At 45.1% G+C, this 22,848-nt stretch overlaps 1 protein-coding gene across 1 annotated transcript in view; it reads right to left on the reverse strand.

Annotated features, from left to right (window-relative positions):
• Nucleotides 1–8,651: 8,651 nt before the first annotated feature.
• The window catches only part of LOC143930944 (natural killer cells antigen CD94-like), a 29,007-nt gene continuing 14,810 nt past the window's right edge, over nucleotides 8,652–22,848 (reverse strand). The window contains exons 5-7 of the mRNA XM_077455639.1: nucleotides 15,404–15,555; nucleotides 10,010–10,122; nucleotides 8,652–8,863 (exon numbers count right to left, since the gene is read on the reverse strand). Of these exons, the coding sequence (XP_077311765.1) occupies nucleotides 8,743–8,863; nucleotides 10,010–10,122; nucleotides 15,404–15,555 (386 nt within the window). The 3' untranslated portion in view covers nucleotides 8,652–8,742. The remainder of the gene's footprint in view (nucleotides 8,864–10,009; nucleotides 10,123–15,403; nucleotides 15,556–22,848) is intronic.

Genomic DNA, 22,848 nt, shown 5'->3' on the forward strand with positions numbered 1-22,848 from the left:
CGCCTATCCATGCCCATCTGTGCTGCCCATCCATGCCAATCCGTGCCAGCTGTCAGTGCCAATTTGTGCCACCTATCAGTGTCCATCCGTGTCGCCCATCCGTGTCGCCCATCCGTGTCGCCCATCCTATCAGTGTCCATCAATGCCACCTCATCAGTGCCACTTCATTGGTGCCACATCATTGGTGCCCATCAGTGGCGCCTTATCAGTGCCCATCAGTGTAGCCCCATCAGTGAAGGAGAAAACGTACTTATTTACAAAGTTTTGAAACTGAAACAAAAAAAACATTTTTTTTTCAAAATTTTCGGTATTTTTTTATTTGTAGCGCAAAAAATAAAAACCGTAGAGGTGATCAAATACCACCAAAATAAAGCTCTATTTGTGGGGAAAAAAATGATAAAAAACGAATTTGGGTACAGTGTAGCATGACCGCGCAATTGACATTCAAAGTGCGACAGCACTGAAAGCTCAAAATTGGTCTGGGCAGGAAGGTGTTTAAGTGCCCTGTATTGAAGTGGTTAACTGACTATTGCACTGTCCTGAGACGCTGTACCCAAATAAAACGTATGTCCTTTTTCCCCACAAATACAGTTTTCTTTTATTTATTTTCCTGCTACAAACAAAAAACAATATGTTTTATTTTCTAACTAAAAAAAAAAAAATCAATCAAATTTCTTCATAAATTTAGGCCAGTGTATATTCTGCCACATATTTCTGGTAAAACAAAATCCAAATAAGCATATATTGATTGTTTTGCGCAAAAGTCATAGCGTCTATAAACTATGGGATATTTTTATGTATTGATATTTTTACTAGTAATGGCAGCGATCAGCGACTATTGGCTCGTACACACGATCAGAAAATCATGAGAAAAATACCACGTTGGAAGCAATTGTAAGTACACAGCTTTCGAGAGCACGACTGTTCATCCAATATTATCCAATTGGACAAGCACGGAAATATTTTTCTTTTACGATACCAGATCGTAAAGTTTTAGCTCACTCAGTACAGTTGTCATTCGAAAATACAATACAAATACTCTATAACACAATATTTATTATTTATTCAGTTGTACGAGAATTTTTGTAACTTCTGGAAGAATGGTCAAACATTCCCATAGATATGCTCCGAGTACTAAACCTTGTGGACAGTCTTACCAGAAGAGTTGAAGCTGTTATAGCTGCAAAGGGTGGGCCAACTAAATATTGAACCCTATGGATTAAGATTGGGACGCCATTAAAATTCATGTGTGTGTGTAAAGGCAAGTGTCCCAATACTTTTGAAGGAGAAGGGATCTCACCGCTCCAGGAGCACACATGCAGGCTGTAAACTGTCTCTTCGGATGGGAAGCCACAGGTGCTGGCTATTGCCACTAGCAACAGACGAAAAACAAGCTCTGGACTGCAGCACTCTTCAGAAGACCACTTTCTTTTATTGGAAAATCACATCACAGCGAACAAGGAAAATTTGCTGATGTTTCGCACTAGCTGTAGTGCTTATTCATTGAATAAGCACTACAGCTAGTGTGAAACGTCAGCGATTTTTCCTTGTTCGCTGAGATGTGGTTTTCCAATAAAAGAAAGTGGTCTTCTGAAGAGTGCTGCAGTCCAGAGCTTGTTTTTCGTCTGTCCCAATACTTTTGGTAATATAGTGCACATGATCCGGTGCATAGGTGTCACCCTGTAGAAGTAAATCTGCTATAGGGTGGATGGGAAGTGGTTAATTACAGTGGGGGGATCATGGAGGGGTTACTGTCTATCTGAAAAAATATCAGACTGGCAATGAGAATGAAAATAATCTACCCAGTTCAGATCTGTCAACTAGTGTGTGATGTCACACAATGACCACACCAGAGGTGGAGAAGACCTTCAAGGCACTACACAAACAGATACCACACTACAGGAAGGTTCTTAAAATACATATTCAAAATGAGTGTAAAAGTCTTTCCATATGTGAAGATGTATTTAGCCTCACCCCATGCAGAGATCTCCCTGTTCTGGGACAACAATCTACATCACTAGCAGACTGAGAGTGGTCATCAGCAGGGCAGGTTAACTTGTAGTTTACCTTTATTCACACACACACACACACACACACACACACACACACACACACACACACACACACACACACACACACACACACACACACACACACACACACACACACTAGCCACCACATTTATTAACAGAAACATGCTCTGTTTACAGCAACTACTGTTGCAGACAAGGTTTCACTATCCAACGACGAACATACACTATATTGCCAAAAGTATTGGGACACACCTCCAAATCCTTGGATTCAGGTATTCCAATCACCTCCATGGCCGCGGGTGTATAAAATCGCACACCTAGGCATGAAGATGGCGTCTACAAGCATTTGTGAAAGAATGGGTCGCCCTCAAGAGCTCAGTGAGAGCATGGTGCCGTGATAGGTTGCCACCTGTGCAATAAGTCCATCCGTGAAATCTTCTTGCTACTAAATATTCCACGGTCATCTGTCAGTGGTATTATAACAAAGTGGAAGCAACTGGGAGTAAGAGTAAATCAGCCACAAAGTGGTAGGCCATGTAAAATGACAGAGCGGGGTTCAGAGCATGCTGAAGCTCACAGTGCACAGAAGTCACCAGCTGTCTGCAGAGTCAATAGCTACAGACCTCCAAACTTCGGGTGGCCTTCAGATTAGCACAACAACAGCACATAGAGAGCTTCATGGAATGGATTTCCATGGCCCAGCAGCTACATCCAACCATGCCTTACATCACCGAGTGCAATGCAAAGGGTTGGATGCAGTGGTGTAAAGCCCGCCACCACTGGACTCTAGAGCAGTAGAGAAGTGTTCTCTGGATGACCAATCACGCTTTTCTGTTTGGCAATCAGATGGACGCGTCTGGGTTTGGTGGTTGCCAGAACAGTACTTGCCTGACTGCATTATGCCAAATTTAAAGTTTGGTAAAGGGGGTATTACAGTGTGGGGTTGTTTTTTAGGGGTTGGGCTTGGCCCCTTAGTTCCAGTGAAGGGAACTTTTAAGGCGTCAGCATACCAAGACATTTTGCACAATGTCACGCACCCAACTTTGTGGGAACAGTTTGGGGATGGCCCCTTCCTGTTCCAATATGACTGCCTACTAGTGTACAAAGCAAGGTCCATAAAGAGACATGGATGAGTGAGTTTAGGGTGGAGGAACTTGATTGGCCTGCACGGAGTCCTAACCTCAACCCGGTAGAACACCTTTGGGATGAATTAGAGCGGAGACTGCGAGTCAGGACTTCTCATCCACATCAGTGCCTGACCGCACAAATGCTCTTCTGGAAGAATAGTCAAACATTCCCATAGACACACTCCTAAACCTTGTGGACGGCCTTCCCAGAAGAGTTGAAGCTGGTATAGATGCAAAGGGTGGGCCAACTCAATATTGAACCCTACAGACTAAGACTGGGATGCCATTAAATTTCATGTGCGTGTAAAGGCAGGCGTCACAATACTTTTTAACAGAAAAAAAGGGCTTGCGCTATGGATAAGCTGCAAAAAGGAATGGTGGATATAAGAGGGCTGCCACTACCCCAGGCTCACAGGGGGATTTCAGAACTATCCAGGAAAGGAAAACCTTTGAACTAAGAATGGCCTGAATTTAGATATAGGTTTCCTTACCCATTATACTAAAGTTTTACAACCCCCTCTGTGACTAGCAACCCCCCCCCCCTCCATTCCATAGCGCTCCCTCTGTCTTATCTCACTAACTCTTCTCTTATCTTTATTGCCATAGATTTGTATGTGTTTTGTTTTTTTCTCTCCTTTCCCTCAGAGGTTTTTTTTTTGTTTTTTTGTTTTGTTTTTACATTCTGCTTAAAAATTTGTAAATCAGTACTGCTTGGACCTTGAAGAAGGGGACATACCCCGAAAGCTTGTCCTGAAAAATTGTATGTTAGTGCAAATAAAAAAATTATCACGGACAGTACTCAATTTAAACTGAAATAACAATCTGTTAAAGACCAGATAAGATGCATGCATTTTCCCTAGACACTGTTTACGACAGGTCATTTATGACAGAGCCTAATTAGATGTCTCTTGCTGACCCTGCTAGTGGAGGTTTGTGTTGGATAACTTCTGCTGGCTCTGCCTATAGGGACAATTCATATGCATTGTCATGGATACTTCCTTTCATTTAAACCATATTGGTGGCTGTGTACCTCCACCCCACTTCCCTCCCTATGTCCATCCCTAAGTTGCCCAGATGACACACCTGTATCTTTACACAGTACACAGTAAAAATAAAAAAAAGATTCCAGCGGTGGTAATCCACTCTTGCTATCCAGCGACGGATGATATCTCTCCAGCGATGGCTGATCTGATCCAGCGCAGCGAATCCATCCATCTTCCCCGTGACGTATGGGTGACCCCGCCCCCCTCTGATGTAACACAGGCAGGTTTCCATTACATCAGAAGGGGTGCGGGTCACCCATACGTCACGGGGAAGCCCGGGTTTCCCCTTGCGTCAGAGGGGGGCGGGGTCAGGTGACGGGTGGCCCCGCCCTCCGCATATAACAAACGTCAGGCCGCCGGGATCCCGGCAGTGTCTCCTCCGTGGAGACAGAAGAAGGATGGATTCGCTGCGCTGGATCAGATCAGCCATCGCTGGAGAGATATCATCCGTCGCTGGATAGCAAGAGTGGATTACCACCGCTGGAATCTTTTTTTTACTTTTTTTTTATTTTTAATAAAGGAATTTTCAAAAGTGTGTTTGTCTTATTTAACTATTTTTTACACTTTCTTTGTGAAATGGTAGGGGTACTTTTGTACCCCCTTACCATTTCAAACAGGGGGGGCGGGATCTGGGGGTCCCCTTGTTAAAGGGGCTTCCAGATTCTGATAAGCCCCCCGCCCGCAGACCCCCACAACCACCGGCCAGGGTTGTGGGGATGAGGCCCTTCTCCACATCAACATGGGGACAAGGTGCTTTGAGGGGTCACAGACCCCCAAAGCATCCTCCCAATGTTGAGGGCATGTGGCCTGGTACGGTCCAGGAGGGAGGGGGGGCCGCTCTCTCGTCCCCCCTCTTTTCCAGCGGCCTGCCAGGTTGCGTGCTCGGATAAAGGGTCTGGTATGGATTTTTAGGGGGACCCCACGTCAATTTTTTTTTAAATTTGACGCAGGGTTCCCCTTAATATCCATACCAGACCTGATATTTAGGGGGAACCCCACGTCAATTTTTTTTTTAATTTGACGCAGGGTTCCCCTTAATATCCATACCAGACCTGAAGGGCCTGGTAATTGAATTTGGGGGACCCTCATGCTTTTTTTTAAATGTATTTATTTATTTATTTTATCAATGACTTTCAATGAGTGTTCTGTATTACGGAGCCAACATTTCATAATAGCTGCGAGTGATTTTTTTTCCTGCATAAATGACACTTTGTGCAGGGACAGTTCTAAGCACCAGAAACATGCGCCCTTTCACAGGCATACTATAGACACCCCCCAGGTACGAATTTTAAAGGAATATTACACTTTTATTGTTTCACTTTCATCATTATTAAAATCACTGCTCCAGAAAAAACGGCCGTTTTTAAAACTTTTTTTTGCATTGATCCATGTCCCCTGGGGCAGGACCCGGGTCCCCAAACACTTTTTAGGACAGTAACTTGCATATTAGCCTTTAAAATTAGCACTTTAGATTTTGAACGTTGGAGTCCCATAGACTTTAATAGGGTTCTAAAGTTCACACGAAGTATGCTGTATACTAGCTCCGTCGAATCTTCTTTATACATTCGACAGACACCATAATCCTTCAAAGACAGATTTGACCGTAATTCATGTGGATTTTCGGATGAATGCAATTTTTTAATGAAAAACAAAATAAATAAAAACGAATTTCGTGAGTAACTAAATTAATTAATTTTTCGGACGAAAATTAAACGAAATATTTTACTCTGCACATGTCTAGTCAGCAGGTCAGGTGTTGTCAGTTTCTTCTGCCCAGGACAGGTGTTCCTGAGGTGTCCAGGCTTGCCACAAGCATAGCACCTGTGGCTATCAGTTGGTGCTAGCTTGTTACCAGGAGCTCCAAGGCAAGTAGCCAGGATAGACAAGTATCTGCCAGATTATACTCTCCCGAAAACCATGGGGCACCCAATTTTTTTACCATGTCTACATAACGTGAGACGTATCTTTGAATAGGCGCCCCTCCCAGTCTGGGACGCATGGTTGGGGGACGTCTTGGGATTCCCATCTGGGAGGAAAGAAGGTCATTTTAAAGGGATCTCCATGTTGGACTAAAAACTCTCTCTTGACTCTGTGTTTTGGATGCACGTCTTGGGTTAACTATGTGAAATGTTTGTGCTATATTTATATATATATATATAATGTGTGCACACAATGGTTTACACATATACTCATGATGTGTTTTTCCCCAGCGGACTACCCCTCTGAAGAAGACCCCACTAGGTTGGGTCAAAACGCGTCAGAGCTTTTTTCTTAGATTTTGAACAATTGATATTACTATTTGTCCGTATGAAAAATTTCAGTCTGTATTGTATATTGAGATTTTTTACAACATTATTGTGCTACTGGAGCTCATCTTTTAATCTCTATGTTTATATTTCTTTTCATCAATAAACTTTGGAATATTTATAAAATTGTTTTGACCCTCAATTCTGCTGCCTAAAAATCCCACCTCTGGGGGAATTACTTCCAATCTTTTCCTGCCTTTAGGGGATGAGCGGCGCTCTCTGGCCTGTACTGGCGTGTGTCTTTTCTTTTGTTCCATGTCTACATAGCTTCTAACTGTTCCTTCTTTGTGACCAAATCCCTCTGTCATTCCTGCAGCCTCAGGTGTCCCTCTTTTTGTTTTAATGTGTACTATATAAGATGTACTGCTTTACTACCAAAAGTCTTATGCTGCACTAAAGTTTTTCATTCACCTCCATATTACTGAATTTTCAATATAATGGAAAAAAAAATAGGTAAAAAAAGCACTTGTGTGTTTATAGAATTATTTTAGGAATATTACATCTTTGTGGTTTGTGTAACTGGTGCCATGGCAGAGATGCGTCCTTTGCCTCCATACTGTATGCTAAAAAGATGTCTCTCTTTATCATTTCAGAAGGAGAAATGATAAAGAGGGAGGTATGCTGTATGGGTCCCTATGTCCAGCGCACAATTATGTCCTCCCACTACCCCAAACCTCCAGGTTTTTCTTACCCATTTAACTCGCATTCTCATGTTAGGACATGCTGCCTACCCCAAATACTGTAATGTTGGGATACTTTACTGCACCATGTATTACTACTTACTATACTCAAACGTATCTCCAGGTGCACATGTACCACCACTGTAACTTACCCTTAATATTTACCTGTATTTATTGGCGTATAACACACGCCCTAATTTTTAGAGGGATAGAAAAAGACTTACATTTAAATACTTTGGACTTTGAAGCAAAATAAGGGTCAGTGTCCATTAATACAGCCTAATCAGTGCCCATCTGCAGCCTCACCATTGCCCATTAATGAAGCCTGATCAGTGCCCATTTGCAACCCCATCATTTCCCATTTGCAGCCTTGCCATTGCCTATGATTATAGTCTGATCAATGGCGATTTGCAGCCTCAGCAGTGCCCATCTACAGCCTTGCCATTGTCCATCACTGTAGTCTGATCAGTGTCCATTTGCAGCCTCAGCAGTGCCCAACTGCAGCCGGGCCATTGCCCATCATTGTAGTCTGATCAGTGCCCAACTGCAGCCTGGCCATTGCCCATCATTGCAGCCTGCTCAGTGCCCATCTGCAGCCTTGCTTTTGCCCATCATTGCAGCCTGATCAGTGCGCTCATCTCCATCCTTTCCATTGTCCACTATTGCAGCCTGCTCAGTGCCCATCTGCAGCCTCACCAGTGCCTGTTAATGTAGCCAGTGCTGATGTAGACAGAGCCAGATCTCCTGTGTACTCGGCTCAGCTCGGGCTCGCAATCCGGGACATGTGACATGCTAGGAGCCGTCCAGGAGGCGGTACTGGTCGTGACTGTAAGCCGAACTGAGCCGAGTACACAGGAGATCCGGTGTCTTGTCAAATAGCGTCCTCCATCAGATAGTGTCCCCTGCGTACTGCGCATGCGCAGTACACAGGAACACAGATTCCGAAAATTGCCGAGGATGAACGGCGCCTGCACCGTGAGTCCAGGTTCTAGCCCCACCATCCAAGTGGACATAGAGTTAGAATAAAAAAGAGCCGAGCGCAGCGAGGCCGAGCCCGAAGCGTGGCGAGCGAAGCTCGCCCGCGAGGGGCCCTCTAAAATTCACAACCCTATGTCCGCTTGGATGGTGGGGCTACCACCTCCACTCACGGCGCAGGCGGCGTTCAGCTTCGGAGATTTTCCGAAGCTTCGTCTGCTCCGTACTGCGCATGCGCAGTACGGAGCGGACACCATTTGATGGGCGGACTCTATTAGGCAGAACACCGGCTTTGTCTAATCTGGGGGCACTCGGCCCCTCCTTCCCCTCTGAGGCAGCACTATGTCGGTGTATATCACGCACCCACAATTTTCCCCCTATTTTCAGTGAGGAAAAGTGTGTGTTATAAGCCAATAAATACAGTAATTAAAACATTGAACCTGGACTTCCCATTGCAGAAATGCATTAATAACATATAGATAGGTGATAACATAGTACACGGCTTTAATCTTCCTGTAATACTTTGCATTGTGGGTGATCCATTGGCTGAACAGTGTCAGTATGTTGTAAAGTAACTGTCAGATCTTCAGGGCTCTCTTCTGGCAAATCCAGTTGTGTTTGGTTTGACAGTCATCCTTATTATATCCAGAACCAGCTTCCAACCATACACAGTCTCCTGAAGATCCTGATAGATTAAATCTGTGTAATAAATAACAATAAGTAGTTATGAGTGTCTATTATTTTCTGGCTGGGAAATGTGCATATTTTTAGTGTAGATGTGGCACCCTCCTCCTAGATAGGTTGCTAGGTATTTGGAAAATCTAACTTTGGAGCAGTTATTGCTTTGGGTTGTTCTGGACTTCACTAGCTGCAGCTTTGATTGTTTCCCCCTGTCTTCTAGGTGGATTCTAGAATGTAGTGGGTTGGAAAAGGCAAATCAGCAGCCTGAATATTTATGTTGTCTCAGCCAATCCCTGGGGGGGATGGTGCCCGGTAGGTGGCTAGAGAGTACACATATAGTCTGGGCCTGGGGCAACCCTGTTCTTGTCCAGTAGGAGAAGTTCCCAGCCTGAAGGGCTGCTGCCCTTCTGGGCAGGCCAGCTGAAGTTCTATATGTGTTCATTGAGGTCCCAGCTATGTCAGAGTCGGGGAACCTATTTTTTGGAGAATCTTTTAAACTAATCCAAGGAATTTAACTGGGAATCTGGTCTGGAGAGCTCACGGGTGAATGTCTGGCTGATATTGGAAGGTGGCATCCAGTTATCCAGGGACATTGAGTGTAAATGCCTAGATCTAGGCTCCTAATGACCATTGGTTGTTTTCCCTTTGTGCACAAGTGCCAGTGGTTGCTCTGACTGGGACGTATCTTACCAAAAATCTCAGTGCTGCCCATTCCCTTATCCCCTGCTATAAAGATTGTTCTGGGCTGAATACATGTAGTGAAGAGTGCCCTTCTGTTACTGCATGGTGTTACTGCAATATCACATACCTCCCTACACCCCTTCAAAGTTTAACTTGCAATAAAGAATAAAAAGACAGCCCCTAGACCATGGGTGCTCAACCTGCGGCCTGCCAGCTGTTGCAAAACTACAAGTCCAATGAGTCATTTCAAGCCACTGTCAGTTACAAGCAAGATTCCCAAAGACAAAGGCATGGTGGGACTTGTAGTTCCATAACAGCCGGAGGGCCACAGGTTGAGCACCCATGACCTAGACTGATCATTGAGCTAGATAGAGTGACTGTTGCTGTGTGCCTGGCTGCCTCTGCACTTATCTTGGGGAAAAAAACTTTTGGCGAACAGCAGCACCTTCGGGGGTGTGCGCAACATGAAGAAGAGTCACTTACAGACTGGTATTATAGTGCTGACCGTCCACCCATCTCCATCCATCTCCATCTCCGTACAGACCAATCCAGAACAGTTGATATGATGGTCCTTTGCTGGATCTGCTTATAAAGTCCTGGGAGAAGACAACATCATCTGTCACAATCGGACATCGGACACATACATTGGATAGAAGTCTGAAGATCTGTCTATTCTATCATTTCTACAAAAGCTTTATTGTGGACAAATGTCACCAGAAAAAAAAGATCTATGAACTTGAATTTACCAGTTTCCTGATGTTTCATTGGAAACACGAAACGTGTACTGTAAATGTCTATTCTTCTGTAATAAATTAATAAAAGATCACAAACAATATACAGTATCTCAGAAAAGTGAGTACACTCCTCACATTTTTGTATATATTTTCTTCTATCTTTTCATGTGACAACACTGAAGAAATGACACTTGTCTACAATGTAAAGTAGTGAGTGTACAGCTTGTATAACAGTTTAAATTTCCTGTCCCCTCAAAATAACTCAACACACAGCCATTAATGTCTAAACCGCTGGCAACAAAAGTGAGTACACCCCTAAGTGAAAATGTCCAAATTGGGCCCAATTAGACACCCCTTCCCCCCCCCGGTGTCATGTGACTCAAGAGTTACAAGGTCTCCGGTGTGAATGGGGAGCAGGTGTGTTAAACTTGGTGTTATCACTCTCACTCTTTCATACTGGTCATTGGAAGTTCAACATGGTGCCTCATGGCAAAGAACTCTCAGAGGATCTGAAAAAAAGAATTGTTGCTCTACATAAAGATGGCCTAGGCTATAAGAAGATTGCCAAGACACTAAAACTGAGCTGCAGCACGGTGGCCAAGACCATACAGCTGTTTAACAGGACACGTTCCACTCAGAACAGGCCTCACCATGGTCCACCAAAGAAGTTGAGGTCACGTGCTCAGCGTCATATACAGAGGTTGTCTTTGGGAAATAGATGTATGAGTGCTGCCAGCATTGCTGCAGAGGTTGAAGGGGTGGGGGGGTCAGCCTGTCAGTGCTCAGACCATACGCCGCACACAGAATCAAATTGGTCTGCATGGCTGTCATCCTAGAAGGAAACCTCTTCTAAAGATGATGCACAAGAAAGACAAGCAGACTAAGGACATAGATTACTATAACCATGTCCTGTCCAAATGTATTTGGTTCAGATGGTGTCAAGCGTGTGTGGCGGCAACCAGGTGAGGAGTACAAAGACAAGTGCGTCTTGCCTACAGTCAAGCATGGTGGTGGGAGTGTCATGGTCTGGGGCTGCATGAGTGCTGCCGGCACTGGGGAGCTACAGATCATTGAGGGGACCATGAATGCCAACATGTACTGTGACATACTGAAGCAGAGCATGACCCCCTCCCTTCAGAGACTGGGCCGCAGGGCAGTATTCCAACATAATGACCCCAAACACACCTCCAAGATGACCACTGCCTTGCTAAAGAAGCTGAGGGTAAAGGCGATGGACTGACCAAGCATGTCTCCAGACCTAAACCCTATTGATCATCTGTGGGACATCCTCAAATGGAAGGTGGAAGAGTGCAAGGTCTCTAACATCCCCCAGCTCTGTGATGTCATCATGGAGGAGGGGAAGAGGACTCCAGTGCCAACCTGTGAAGCTCTGGTGACCTCCATGCCCAAGACTATAATGCAAATATAATTTCTATGGGACTTTTAAAGCGCGACTACACCATATTATATAAAAATATACATTTTAATCCATGCCCAAGAGGGTTAAGGCAGTGCTGGAAAATAATGGTGGCCACACAAAATATTGACACTTTGGGCCCAATTTGGACATTTTCACTTAGGGGTGTACTCACTTTTGTTGCTAGCGGATTAGACATTAATGGCTGTGTGTTGAGTTATTTTGAGGGGACAGGAAATTTACACTGTTATACAAGCTGTACACTCACTACTTTACATTGTAGACAAGTGTCATTTCTTCAGTGTTGTCACATGAAAAGATAGAAGAAAATATTTCCAAAAATTTGAAAAATGTGAGGGGTGTACTAACTTCTGTGAGATACTGTGTTATTTCATACATCCAGGAAGTACCATCCAATATGATCCAGCACCCTCACATGTGTAATGGATGATCTTTTTGGTAGATAAAATTGTTACTTTCTATGGAAAGATATTTTGTGCCTTCTGTATGTATAACCTGAACATAACAGAGAATCCTGTTACATAAAAGAGAACAATGTATCATCCAAATCAATTTTTATGGCACACGGACAGGAGGAGACTCAGAGCCCTCCATAGACACAACGGGCAAATTGGCTGAACAAATGGCATGAAGCTGGGTGAATATCATATAGGAATAAATGTGAGAGAGAAATAGGTCATCATGATTAAAGAGTTCTGTCCTCCCAGGTCATTTCAAAGTTTACCCTTTAACCAGGGTCGTCTTTAAGGCAGGGCAAAAGGGGCAGCTGCCCTGGGCCCTGTCACTATTGTGGGGCCCAAAGCAGCTGCCTCATACTTGCCAACTATCCCAGTTTACATTGCCTTGTCCCTTGAAGTTTTAGTCTATAAAATCTATGACTCACCTGCAGACCCTGTGTTTACATATAAATAACCGGCATTCATATGTAAATAGCAATGGCGTGCATATAGACAGCATTCATATGTATATAATGCCCCCCTGCAGTGAGGAGATGATGTGCTGTAACCAATAGCATCCAGTGAGCAGTATTACTGTACAGTAATCTCTAGCAGCCAATCAACAAGCAGAAATCATGTGCTGTAACCTCTAGAAACTAATCAGTGAGCCTTAAAGAGGGATTCCACCTAAAAAAAAATATTAAAAGCCAGCAGCTATAAATACTACAGCTGCTGACTTTTAATAAATGGACACTCACCTGTCCCGGGTTCCAGCGATGCCGGCAGCCGAGGCCGATCGATCGATCAGCCCTCGGCTGCTGCCGCCACCATTCTAGGTGAGGGAATCAGGAAGTGAAGCGAATCGGCTTCACTTCCCGGTTCCCTACTGCGCATGTGCGACTTGCGCCGCGCAATAGGAAATCTCCGCGCTGTCACTGGGACCCGTGTGTGTCCCAGCAGACAGCGCGGCAGGACAGGAAATGGCGTAGACTCCCACGGGAGTCTATGCCCGGAAGTGGGTGAAAATACCTGTCTTTGACAGGTATCTTCACCCCCCTCCCCCCTGAAAGGTGTCAATTGTGACACCGGAGGGGGGGAGGAATCCGATCAGCGGAGGTTCCACTTTAGGGTGGAATCCCGCTTTAAGGAGTACTGTAACCTCTAGCAACCAGTCAGAAAGCAGTAATGATATGCTGTAACCTCTGGCAACCAATCGCAATTGCTGCCTGATCTGATACACTAAACTGATTTTGAGTCTAGCTGCTATTTATTGTATGTCTCAGAGAAGGTGGAGAGTGAAACTGCATGGGGTGAGGGGGGCCCTAAGAAAATTTTTGCCCAGAGCCCAATCAATATTAAAGACGGCCCTGCCTTTAACCCTTTAAAGTCCAAATTTTTCAATGAGTTAGCGTGACTCAAAATGTGCTCTACCAAACGGTGGAGAAGAGCGTTAAAGACTATATCTCACTGTACACATTACGGTCAGACTATACTGTACAATCAGCTTTAGATTTACCAAAACTTATAACTGTAATATAATCAGCCCTTATACTTTTTATACCCGTTATGGACCAGAGCAGTTTTTGACAGCTGGGCGGTGGTTTTCCCGTTCTGAGTGGACATCATATTACGTCCTTCAGAATGGGCCGCTCAAGCGTGCCACCGGGGCGCAAACCGCAACCGTCCGTGGTGCGGTGTGTCCCTTGGATCACCGGTCACGGTAAACAGCCTATGAAGTACATTCTTTACCATGTGATCAGCTGTGTCAAATCACAGCTGATCATAGTGAAAATAGGAAGTGGCAGTTATCAGCATTCCTCTCCTTGTGCTGACAGCGCGTGAGAAGAGGAAAGCCAATACGCGACCTTCTTCACAGGGAAGATCTGCGCTGATAAACAGTGCAATGATTATCAGTGCAGCCCCATCAATGATGCCTGCCAGTGCCCACCATTAATGCCCACCAGTAATGCCAGTCAGTGCCCATTAGTGATGTCTGTCAGTGCCAATTACCGGGATGAAGGCACATGTCTATGTGGGCCTCAATTAAAGTAATTTAAAGTCCCAAACTTGTATATGTATCAGTGCCTCATCAGTGCCACCTATCAGTACTATCAGTGCCCATCAGTGTCGCCCATCAATGCATATCATTGCCTATCAGTGCCCACAAGTGCCGCCCATAAGTGCCGCCTATCAGTGTCCATCAATGCCACCTCTCAGTGCCCATCAGTACTGCATATCAGTGCCACCAATCATTGCTGCATATTAGTGCCTCCTCATCAGTGCAGCCTTATCAGTGCACATCAGCGAAGGAGAAAAATGTTTTGTTTTTTCAAAAAATTGTTGGTCTTTTTCATTTGTTTAGCAAAAAAAAAAAAAAAAAACTCCAGTGGTAATTAAATACCACCAAAAGAAAGCTCTATCTGTTTCAAAAAAATTATAGAAATGTTGTCAGGGTACAGTGTAGCATGACCGCACAATTGTCATCCATAGTGCGACAGCGATGAAAACTGGCCTGGACAGGAAGGGGGTGAAAGTGCCCTGTATTAAAGTGGTTGTAAACTCTTACAACACACTTTGACCTACAGGTAAGCCTAGATTAAGGCTTACCTGTAGGTCCAAGAAATATCTCCTAAACCTACACGGTTTAGGAGATATTTGCCAAAAGACAGGCAGCGCTGTCTACGGATCTGCAGGCGCACTGTGTGCGGCACCGTCAACGATGAAGATGCCGCACGTGGCGGCTCCCGTGCGCATTCGCGGGAGTGACGTCACCGCGGCTTCGCGGAATGACAGCGGCGGAGCAGCGAGACCCACCAAGAAGATGGACGCTCGGAACTACAGGGGACAGCGGTGACATCGCTGGCTCCTGTGTCAGGTAAGTGACACATAATGGGCTACTATGCGATGCACAGCAGTCCATTATGCTTTGCCTTTGCAGGGAATGAAAGAGGAAGTAAACTCATCAGGGTTTACTTCCTCTTTAAAGTGGTTAGAGGGACACAGATTTGATGACATTCCAGACATCCAGCGCACCGCGACAAAGACACTGAGCAGCGTTCCGAAAAAACTATTTCCAGGAGTGGTAGTGGCACAGTCTCCTAGAAAAGTGCAGCACTTCACAAGGGGACTACTTTGAAGGTGACAACAGCAGCTAGTTTATAGGCAAGCAAACAATTTTTTTTTACAGTGCATTCCAGGATTAAATTGCAACACCTCATAAATGCAATGAAACAATACAGCTCCCATCTATTGTCATATTAAACCATACCCGCTGTTCCGGGTCCTCTATGACCAGTAGATCGGCTCCCACCCCTTCACACACTTCCCGACTCTCATTCCATGTTCTGTATTCTGTGCCAGATGAAATGTTATAACAGTTCTCTCTGTGCCATATCCAGCCATTGGGACAAAGTGTACATCCTAGAAGAAAATATTTTAATTACTTTCAAAATCCAAATAAAATCATGTATGTAAACCTTGTTCTTCAAAACCCAGTTGTCTTATAGTTACATAGTAGGTGAGGTCGAAAAAAGACACAAGTCCATCAAGTCCAACCTATGTGTGTGATTATATGTCAGTATTACATTGTATATCCCTGTATGTTGCTGTAGTTCAGGTGCTTATCTAATAGTTTTTTGAAACTATCGATGCCCCCCACTGAGACCACTACCTGTGGAAGGGAATTCCACACCCTTGCCACTCTTACAGTAAAGAACCCTCTATGTATTTTAAGGTTAAACCTCTTTTTTTCTAATTTTAATGCGTGGCCACATGTCTTGTTATACTCCCTACCACAAAAAAGTTTTCTCCCTATTGTGGGGTCACCAGTACGGTATTTGTAAATTTAAATCTTATCCCCTCTCAATCGTCTCTTCTCCAGAAAGAATAAGTTCAGTGCTCACAACCTTTCCTCATAATTAATATCCTCCAGACCCTTCATTAGCTTTGTTGTCCTTCTTTGTACTCGCTCCATTTCCAGTATATCCCAGAACTGGACAGCATACTCCAGGTGCGGCCGGACCAGAGTCTTGTAGAGAGGGAGAATTATCGTTTTATCTCTGGAGTTGATCCCCTTTTTAATTCCAATATTCTGTTTGCTTTGTTAGCAGCAGCTTGGCATTGCGATCCTCACACATGTGGAGGTCGTTGCTAGATATCCCCTGAAGATGTCCCATTGGACGAAACATGTCGGAGCAGAGACTCTGTGCGGATGCCACACTGCTGAACAATCTGGCTTTAAATGCGAGTTCCAAGTGGTTTTAAGCCATCTCTGTGTAGCCTTTTGATATGGATGCAAAGTATGGGATTTAATTTAATAATATACTAAAATATTGCAGTACTTATTGGCTCTGGGGCAATCTTTATATACCACAGCTTGGACTGAGATTTGGCACTGAGAGGAGGCGATTGTGGATGAAAAAAATGATACATTACTTGAGATGATCCCTGCCTAAGATAATATGCTATGCTGGCTACATTTATGGTAGCATCCATTTTTGGTGAGTATGCGTTTCATGAGGTGGTGGTGTTTGCTGCTTTATGAAGGATTTGTCATCAGTTTGGATTTGTTGGACTTTTCATCTAAAGAACTCTATGCACTTTTTTGTATATTGGCACTCAAGCACTTTTATTTCATATGATATATTTTATTTTCTTCTTATTTGCACGGTGCACTTTATATGTATATATTTTTTGTTTATATTGCACTTTATATGAATATTGTTTGGATAATCTGATGCAGTATAATTTATTTGGCACTGCATATGTTTATGGTTTTAAGATTTTTAGGGTACTGTATATCAATCCTTTAGGCTCGGTTCACACTACTGTAACAGTAAAGTCACGCAACTTACGGTGCGACTTTGCCAAGCAACTTCCTGTCGACTTGAGTACTACTTTTATGCGACTTTGAAGTGACTTGTCTTGTGCAGGTATGCAGAGATAAGAGCATGCAGAAAGAAGCCATGCACTGCCTAGGTAATCTTCCTGTAATCTCGGATCCAAATCACATCAATATAGATGAGGATCTGACTTGGAAGCGACTTCCATTAAAGTCTATGGGCACAAGTCAGATAGAAGTCACCTTCAAGTAGTACAGCAACCTTTTCTAAAGTCGGAGCGACTTCAGTAGTGACATTTAACCACTTAAGGACCGCCTCACTCCGATATACGTTGGCAGAATGGCACGGCTGGGCACAATAACGTACCTGTACATGGGTCTTTAAGTGCCTAGCCGTGGGTCAGAAGTGCGCCGCCGACGTGGGCCTGAGCTCCGTGACCGTGGCTGCTGGACCAGCGGACCCGATCGCCGCTGGTGTCCCGTGATCGGGACACAGAGCTGAAGAACGAGGAGAGGTCTGTGTAAACAAACCTCTCCCCGTGCTTCCTACTGTGGCTGTCACCGATCGTCTGTTTCCTTTTATAGGGAAGGACGATCAATGACATCAGATGCCAGGCCACGCCCCCCTACAATAAAAAAACACATAACGTCATACATAACAACTCCTCGCCCCCTAGTGGTTAACTCCTTCACTGCCAGTGCCATTTACACAGGAATCAGGGCATTTAAATAGCACTGATTGCTGTATAAATGACAATGGTCCCAAAAATGTATCAAAAATGTCCGATGTGTCTGCCATAATGTCGCAGTCACAATAAAAATCGCTGATCACCGCAATTACTAGTAAAAAAAAAAAAATATTAATAAAAATGCTATAAAACTATCCCCTATTTTGTAAACACTATAACTTTTGCACAAAGCAATCAATAATCGCTAATTGCGATATTTTTTACCAAAAATATGTAGAAGAATACGTATTGGCCTAAACTGAGGAAAAAAATGTTTTTTTTTTTTTTATATATTTTTTGGGGATATTTATTATAGCAAAAAGTAAAAAATATTGAATTTTTTTTCAAAATTGTCGCTCTATTTTTGTTTATACTGCAAAAAATAAAAAACGCAGAGGTGATCAAATACCACCAAAAGAAAGCTCTATTTGTGGGAAAAAAAGACACCAATTCTGTTTGGGAGCCACGTCGCACGACCGCACAATTGTCAGTTAAAACGACACAGTGCCGAATTACAAAAAGGGGCCTGGTCCTTTGGCTGCAAATTGGTCCAGGGCTTAAGTGGTTAAGATAGCTCTTCTTGGTCTTCGTTAGATTCATTTGCGGGTAGTAAACTTAATCTTGCAGGTTATTTACCTTATATCAGATGACTCCCATTTTCCAAGTGTTCAGTTTTATGTTTTATGTCCTATGTTACATCTGATGATTTTGTTATTTGAGACATAATATGCTGTTTATCCACCTTCCTTTTCCCCTTTTTGAAGCATTCATGTATTGAAGGTGTAATTCTCTGTATCTTGTTATACTGAAATAAAAATTTTTTGGAAAAAAAAAAAAAAAGATAGCTCTTATTGACTAACATAGGATTTCACATGTCACGCGACTTGGGGTCCCACAAGTGCGATCCCATGTTTTCTCAATGTGAACCAAGCCTTAGTGCTGGCAGTCATCCTTTGATCGCAGCGCAGACCAGACACCCAAACAGTGGCGGCTGGTGCTGGAAGATTTTGGGGGGAGGGGGGCACGGTGTCCAGGTCCACACTCACCCTACAGCGGAGCCCTCCAGCTGGCTGTGATAGCATACTCTGCCATGCTGTGCCCCTGGTAGTCGGAGAGGGAAGAGGATAACTTAATGCTAGCAATCCTGGTGAGCGGAGGGTTGCTCGGTGTTCTATGCCCCAGGGGAGAGGGGCGTGTCGTCCAGATTACCAGTCGGTGGATGCCCAGTGCGTCCATACCATAGAACAGGTCCTCTTGCCCCGCACTCACCACTCCACGGTCCCCACACTCACCGCTCCACGGTGCCCAGCACTCGCCGCTCCACGGTCCCCGCACTCGCCGATCCACGGTCCCCGCACTCGCCGATCCACGGTCCCCGCACTCGCCGATCCACGGTCCCCGCACTCGCCGATCCACGGTCCCCGCACTCGCCGATCCACGGTCCCCGCACTCGCCGATCCACGGTCCCCGCACTCGCCGATCCACGGTCCCCGCACTCACCGCTCCACGGTCCCTGCACTCACCGCTCCACGGTGCCCACACTCACCATTCCACGGTCCCCGCACTCACTGTTCCACGGTCCGCGCACTCACCGCTCCACGGTCCCTGCACTCACCGCTCCCCGGCACTTATCGCTCCCCGCACTCACCACTCCGCAGCACTCACCGCCACGGTCCCCGGCACTTACTGCACCATGGTCCCCACACTCACCTCTTAACGGCACAGTCCATACCAAAGAACAGGTCCGCTTCCCCCGCACTCACCACTCCACGGTCCCCACACTAACCGCTCCATGGTCCCCACACTCACCGCTCCACGGTCCCCTCACTCACCGCTCCGCGGCACTTATTGCTCCCCGCACTCACCACTCCGCGGCACTCACCGCTTCACGATCCCCATGCTCACCGCCACGGTCCCTGGCACTTACTGCACCATGGTCCCCACACTCACCTCTTCACAGCACAGTCCATACCAAAGAACAGGTCCGCTTGCCCCGCACTCACCACTCCACGGTCCCCACACTCACCGCTCGCGGTCCCCAGCACTCACCGCTCCACGGTCCCCAGCACTCACCGTTCCACGGTCCCCGCACTCACCGATCCACAGTCCCCGCACTCACCGATCCATGGTCCCCGGCACTTACTGCACCATGGTCCCCGCACGCACCTCTTCACGGCACAGTCCCTCTGTGGCTTCCTCGGCTTCTCCTCCCAGCCAACCAGATCCGTTCCTGTCCTGACTGGCCGGGAGGAAAAGCCAGGAGACAATAGTGATGATTGATTCGCTATTGTCACAAGTGGGTGGGTTTGAGGCGCAATGGTATGCGCACCGAATCCAACCTTTTTTAAGCCAAGTAGAGCCTCTGGCTCTAATCACATGCCCGGGGAAAAGAAAAAAACCCATACGAGTCTGGGACGCCCCATATAAACTAGGAGGGGGCAGCCCTGTGCCCCTAATGGACCGGCTGCTCCTGCACCCAAAGATTGTTTTTTATAGATTGTTTTTATTATTCCTAATGAGCGCTGCATGTTATTTATGATTGTATTTCTACTGTAACTCTGTGATACACAGAAGGTGCAGGCTTCCTGTTAGTACATATAAAGTATGCGAGTTTTTGTAGTGCAGAGAGTAATTTTTTTTATAATGGCAGCTCACATATTTCTCTCATTGCAACAGCATTTTAACCATGTCAACTCTCACACACATTTTTGCTATGCAACGCTATGCATGCAATGTAGCACACACCCAAGGTACTTCAAAATGTGTCTTTGTTAATCACAGAAAGGAGACAAAATTCTCAAACTGGTATTTTATAAACATACCTGTACAATGTTATAGCTGAATTCCAGGCAACAGCAACTATTACAGTTATTTGTAAATTAGAAGTCATTGTATAATCACTTGCTGACCGCCCGAAAGCAGTTTTACGGCACATGTATACTGTATATGCATGATCCTGCACTTCTAGGTAGAGGGCGCGAATGCACGCTGGTGACGGCTCGCTCCCACTGTGATTACACACAGCAGGAGCTGGTCAGCAGGTAACATAGACTCAATGTCAGCCGGCACCCCCCCCCCCATCATCAGCCACAGAGACAGAACTGCAATCTGCCTATGTATAAAAGGCAGATTGCCGCTCTGACAGGAGGGAAGACATGGATCCTGTGTTTCTGCAAAGTAGGGAATAAATGCCATCTCTTTCCATAGTAAAAGTGCCTCCCCCAATTTAGAAAAACACTGGTCAAGCACACAGGTAACCCTTTGATCGCCCTGATGTTAACCCCTTCCCAGCCAGTGTCATCAGTACAATGACAGTGCACATTTTTAGCACTGATTGCTGAATTACTGTCTGGTTCCCAAAAAGTGTCAAAAGTGTCAGTTAGGTGTCCGATTTGTGTGCCACAATACCGCAGTCCTCCTATAAGTCGACGATTGCCGCCATTACTAGTAAAAAAATAATAAATTAATAAAAATTTCCCATAATTTGTAGACGCAATAACTTTTGAGCAAACCAATCAATATATACGCTTATTGGGATTTTTTTAACCAAAAATTTTTTTTGGGGGGGTGGCCCACCAGCCCTGATCGCAAGCCCGCCAGCCCCACACTTACCCCATCCAGGACCCAGACAGCTTGGGGGGCTTTCCCGGGTTATTCTCCCGACCAAACCGGTTACTTCTCCTCCCATCCAACCTGGTCTCAAGACCCGATTCCTGTCCTAATTGGCCGAGAAGAAAATCAGGAGGACAAAAGCGAATGTTGATTCGCTATTGTCACAAGTGGGTGGGCTCAGGGCGCAGTGCTTTGTGCCCCGAGCCCACCCTTTTTGAAGCCAATTAGAACCTCCTGCTTTAATCATGTGATTCGCTAAATAAAGAATACCCCCCCCGTAGAACTCTATGCGTCCAGCGCCCTGCATGGAGGTTAGGGACCCGGTGCATAGAAATTAGGGGGGCGGCGCCCCCTCATGGATGGGCCGCTGCTGGTAAGCAGATGTTAGTAGCCCTTTAAAGGAGACCCACTCTCCTGGGTGTGGTTGTAGGAGGAGTTTAGGTCCCTTTATGATATGGTGACTGGCTACTCCTGACTTACTCAATGTAGGCTTGTAGTCTGAGGAGTAGTAAGCCTTCAGGACCTAAGCCAGAGAGAGAGACTTCAAGTCTCATGTAAGAGTTGGTGGCACTGATGTGTTCTGCATTGTTGGACAGGAAATGTGAAGTTGCAAAGCTTTTGTAGCAAGTTGTTAACCAGTAAATTGTTGAAAAAGCAACCTGTGTGGCCATTCCTTTATTTGCAGAGATGGGCCTTGGAACAAGAGAATATGAGTGTTACACCAAAGGTGAGCTTCATGCATGTGAGTCACAATATAGTGAAGAATATCCCTTTACTGATTTGTACTGTATGTAGTCTATCCCAAGAAGAAAAGGGAAAGAACCCTTGGCCCGCTTGGCGATAGTTGTTGGTAAATTGGGGCTGTCTACAGGTAGGATTTATATAGCACCAACAGTTTGCACAGTGCTTTACAAAACGAAGGCAGACATTACAGATACAATACAATTTGGTACAAGAGGAATCAGAGGGACCTGCTCCTTAGAGCTTACAGTAGAATCTAAGATGTGTTAATAATATTTTGCTAGTTCAGAAATATCATCCAATGTGTCTTGGGAGTTTCAGGGGTCTCCCTTTATCAGGGCTAAAAAAAAAAAAAAAAAAAAAAAAATTGGACTGGGTGATCGTTATATATTACACAGCATAAATTAGGGTGGGACTCAAAAGTACCGCCACCCGAGTTCTTTGTTGTATTTATAAATGACCCCTGTCTAGATTTCAGATTTATCATTTTCCAGCCCCAGTGAAGCAGAGACTTTAAACCCTGCAATACTGTACAGAAGATCTGCTGAGTTCCATCATCCAATCATATGCAAACAAATTTTTTTATTTTATTTACCATGCACGTGATTGGGTGTGCCTTGCAAAGTGAAGCTTCCCCTCATTTACTAAGCTCTGGAGCAACTGCTGTAACTGCAAAGTGCACAGTCTATTAGCCTTTAGTAAATCAACCCCAATGATGTGCATTAACATGCATTCACAAGCTGCCCCCTGCACTTTATCTTTAACCGCTTCTGGACCGCCCACCGCATATAT

Source organism: Lithobates pipiens, unplaced genomic scaffold, assembly GCF_037356315.1.
Source record: "Lithobates pipiens isolate NorthernLeopardFrog02 unplaced genomic scaffold, aLitPip1_a1.2 Scaffold_25, whole genome shotgun sequence".
Taxonomy (NCBI): domain Eukaryota; kingdom Metazoa; phylum Chordata; class Amphibia; order Anura; family Ranidae; genus Lithobates; species Lithobates pipiens.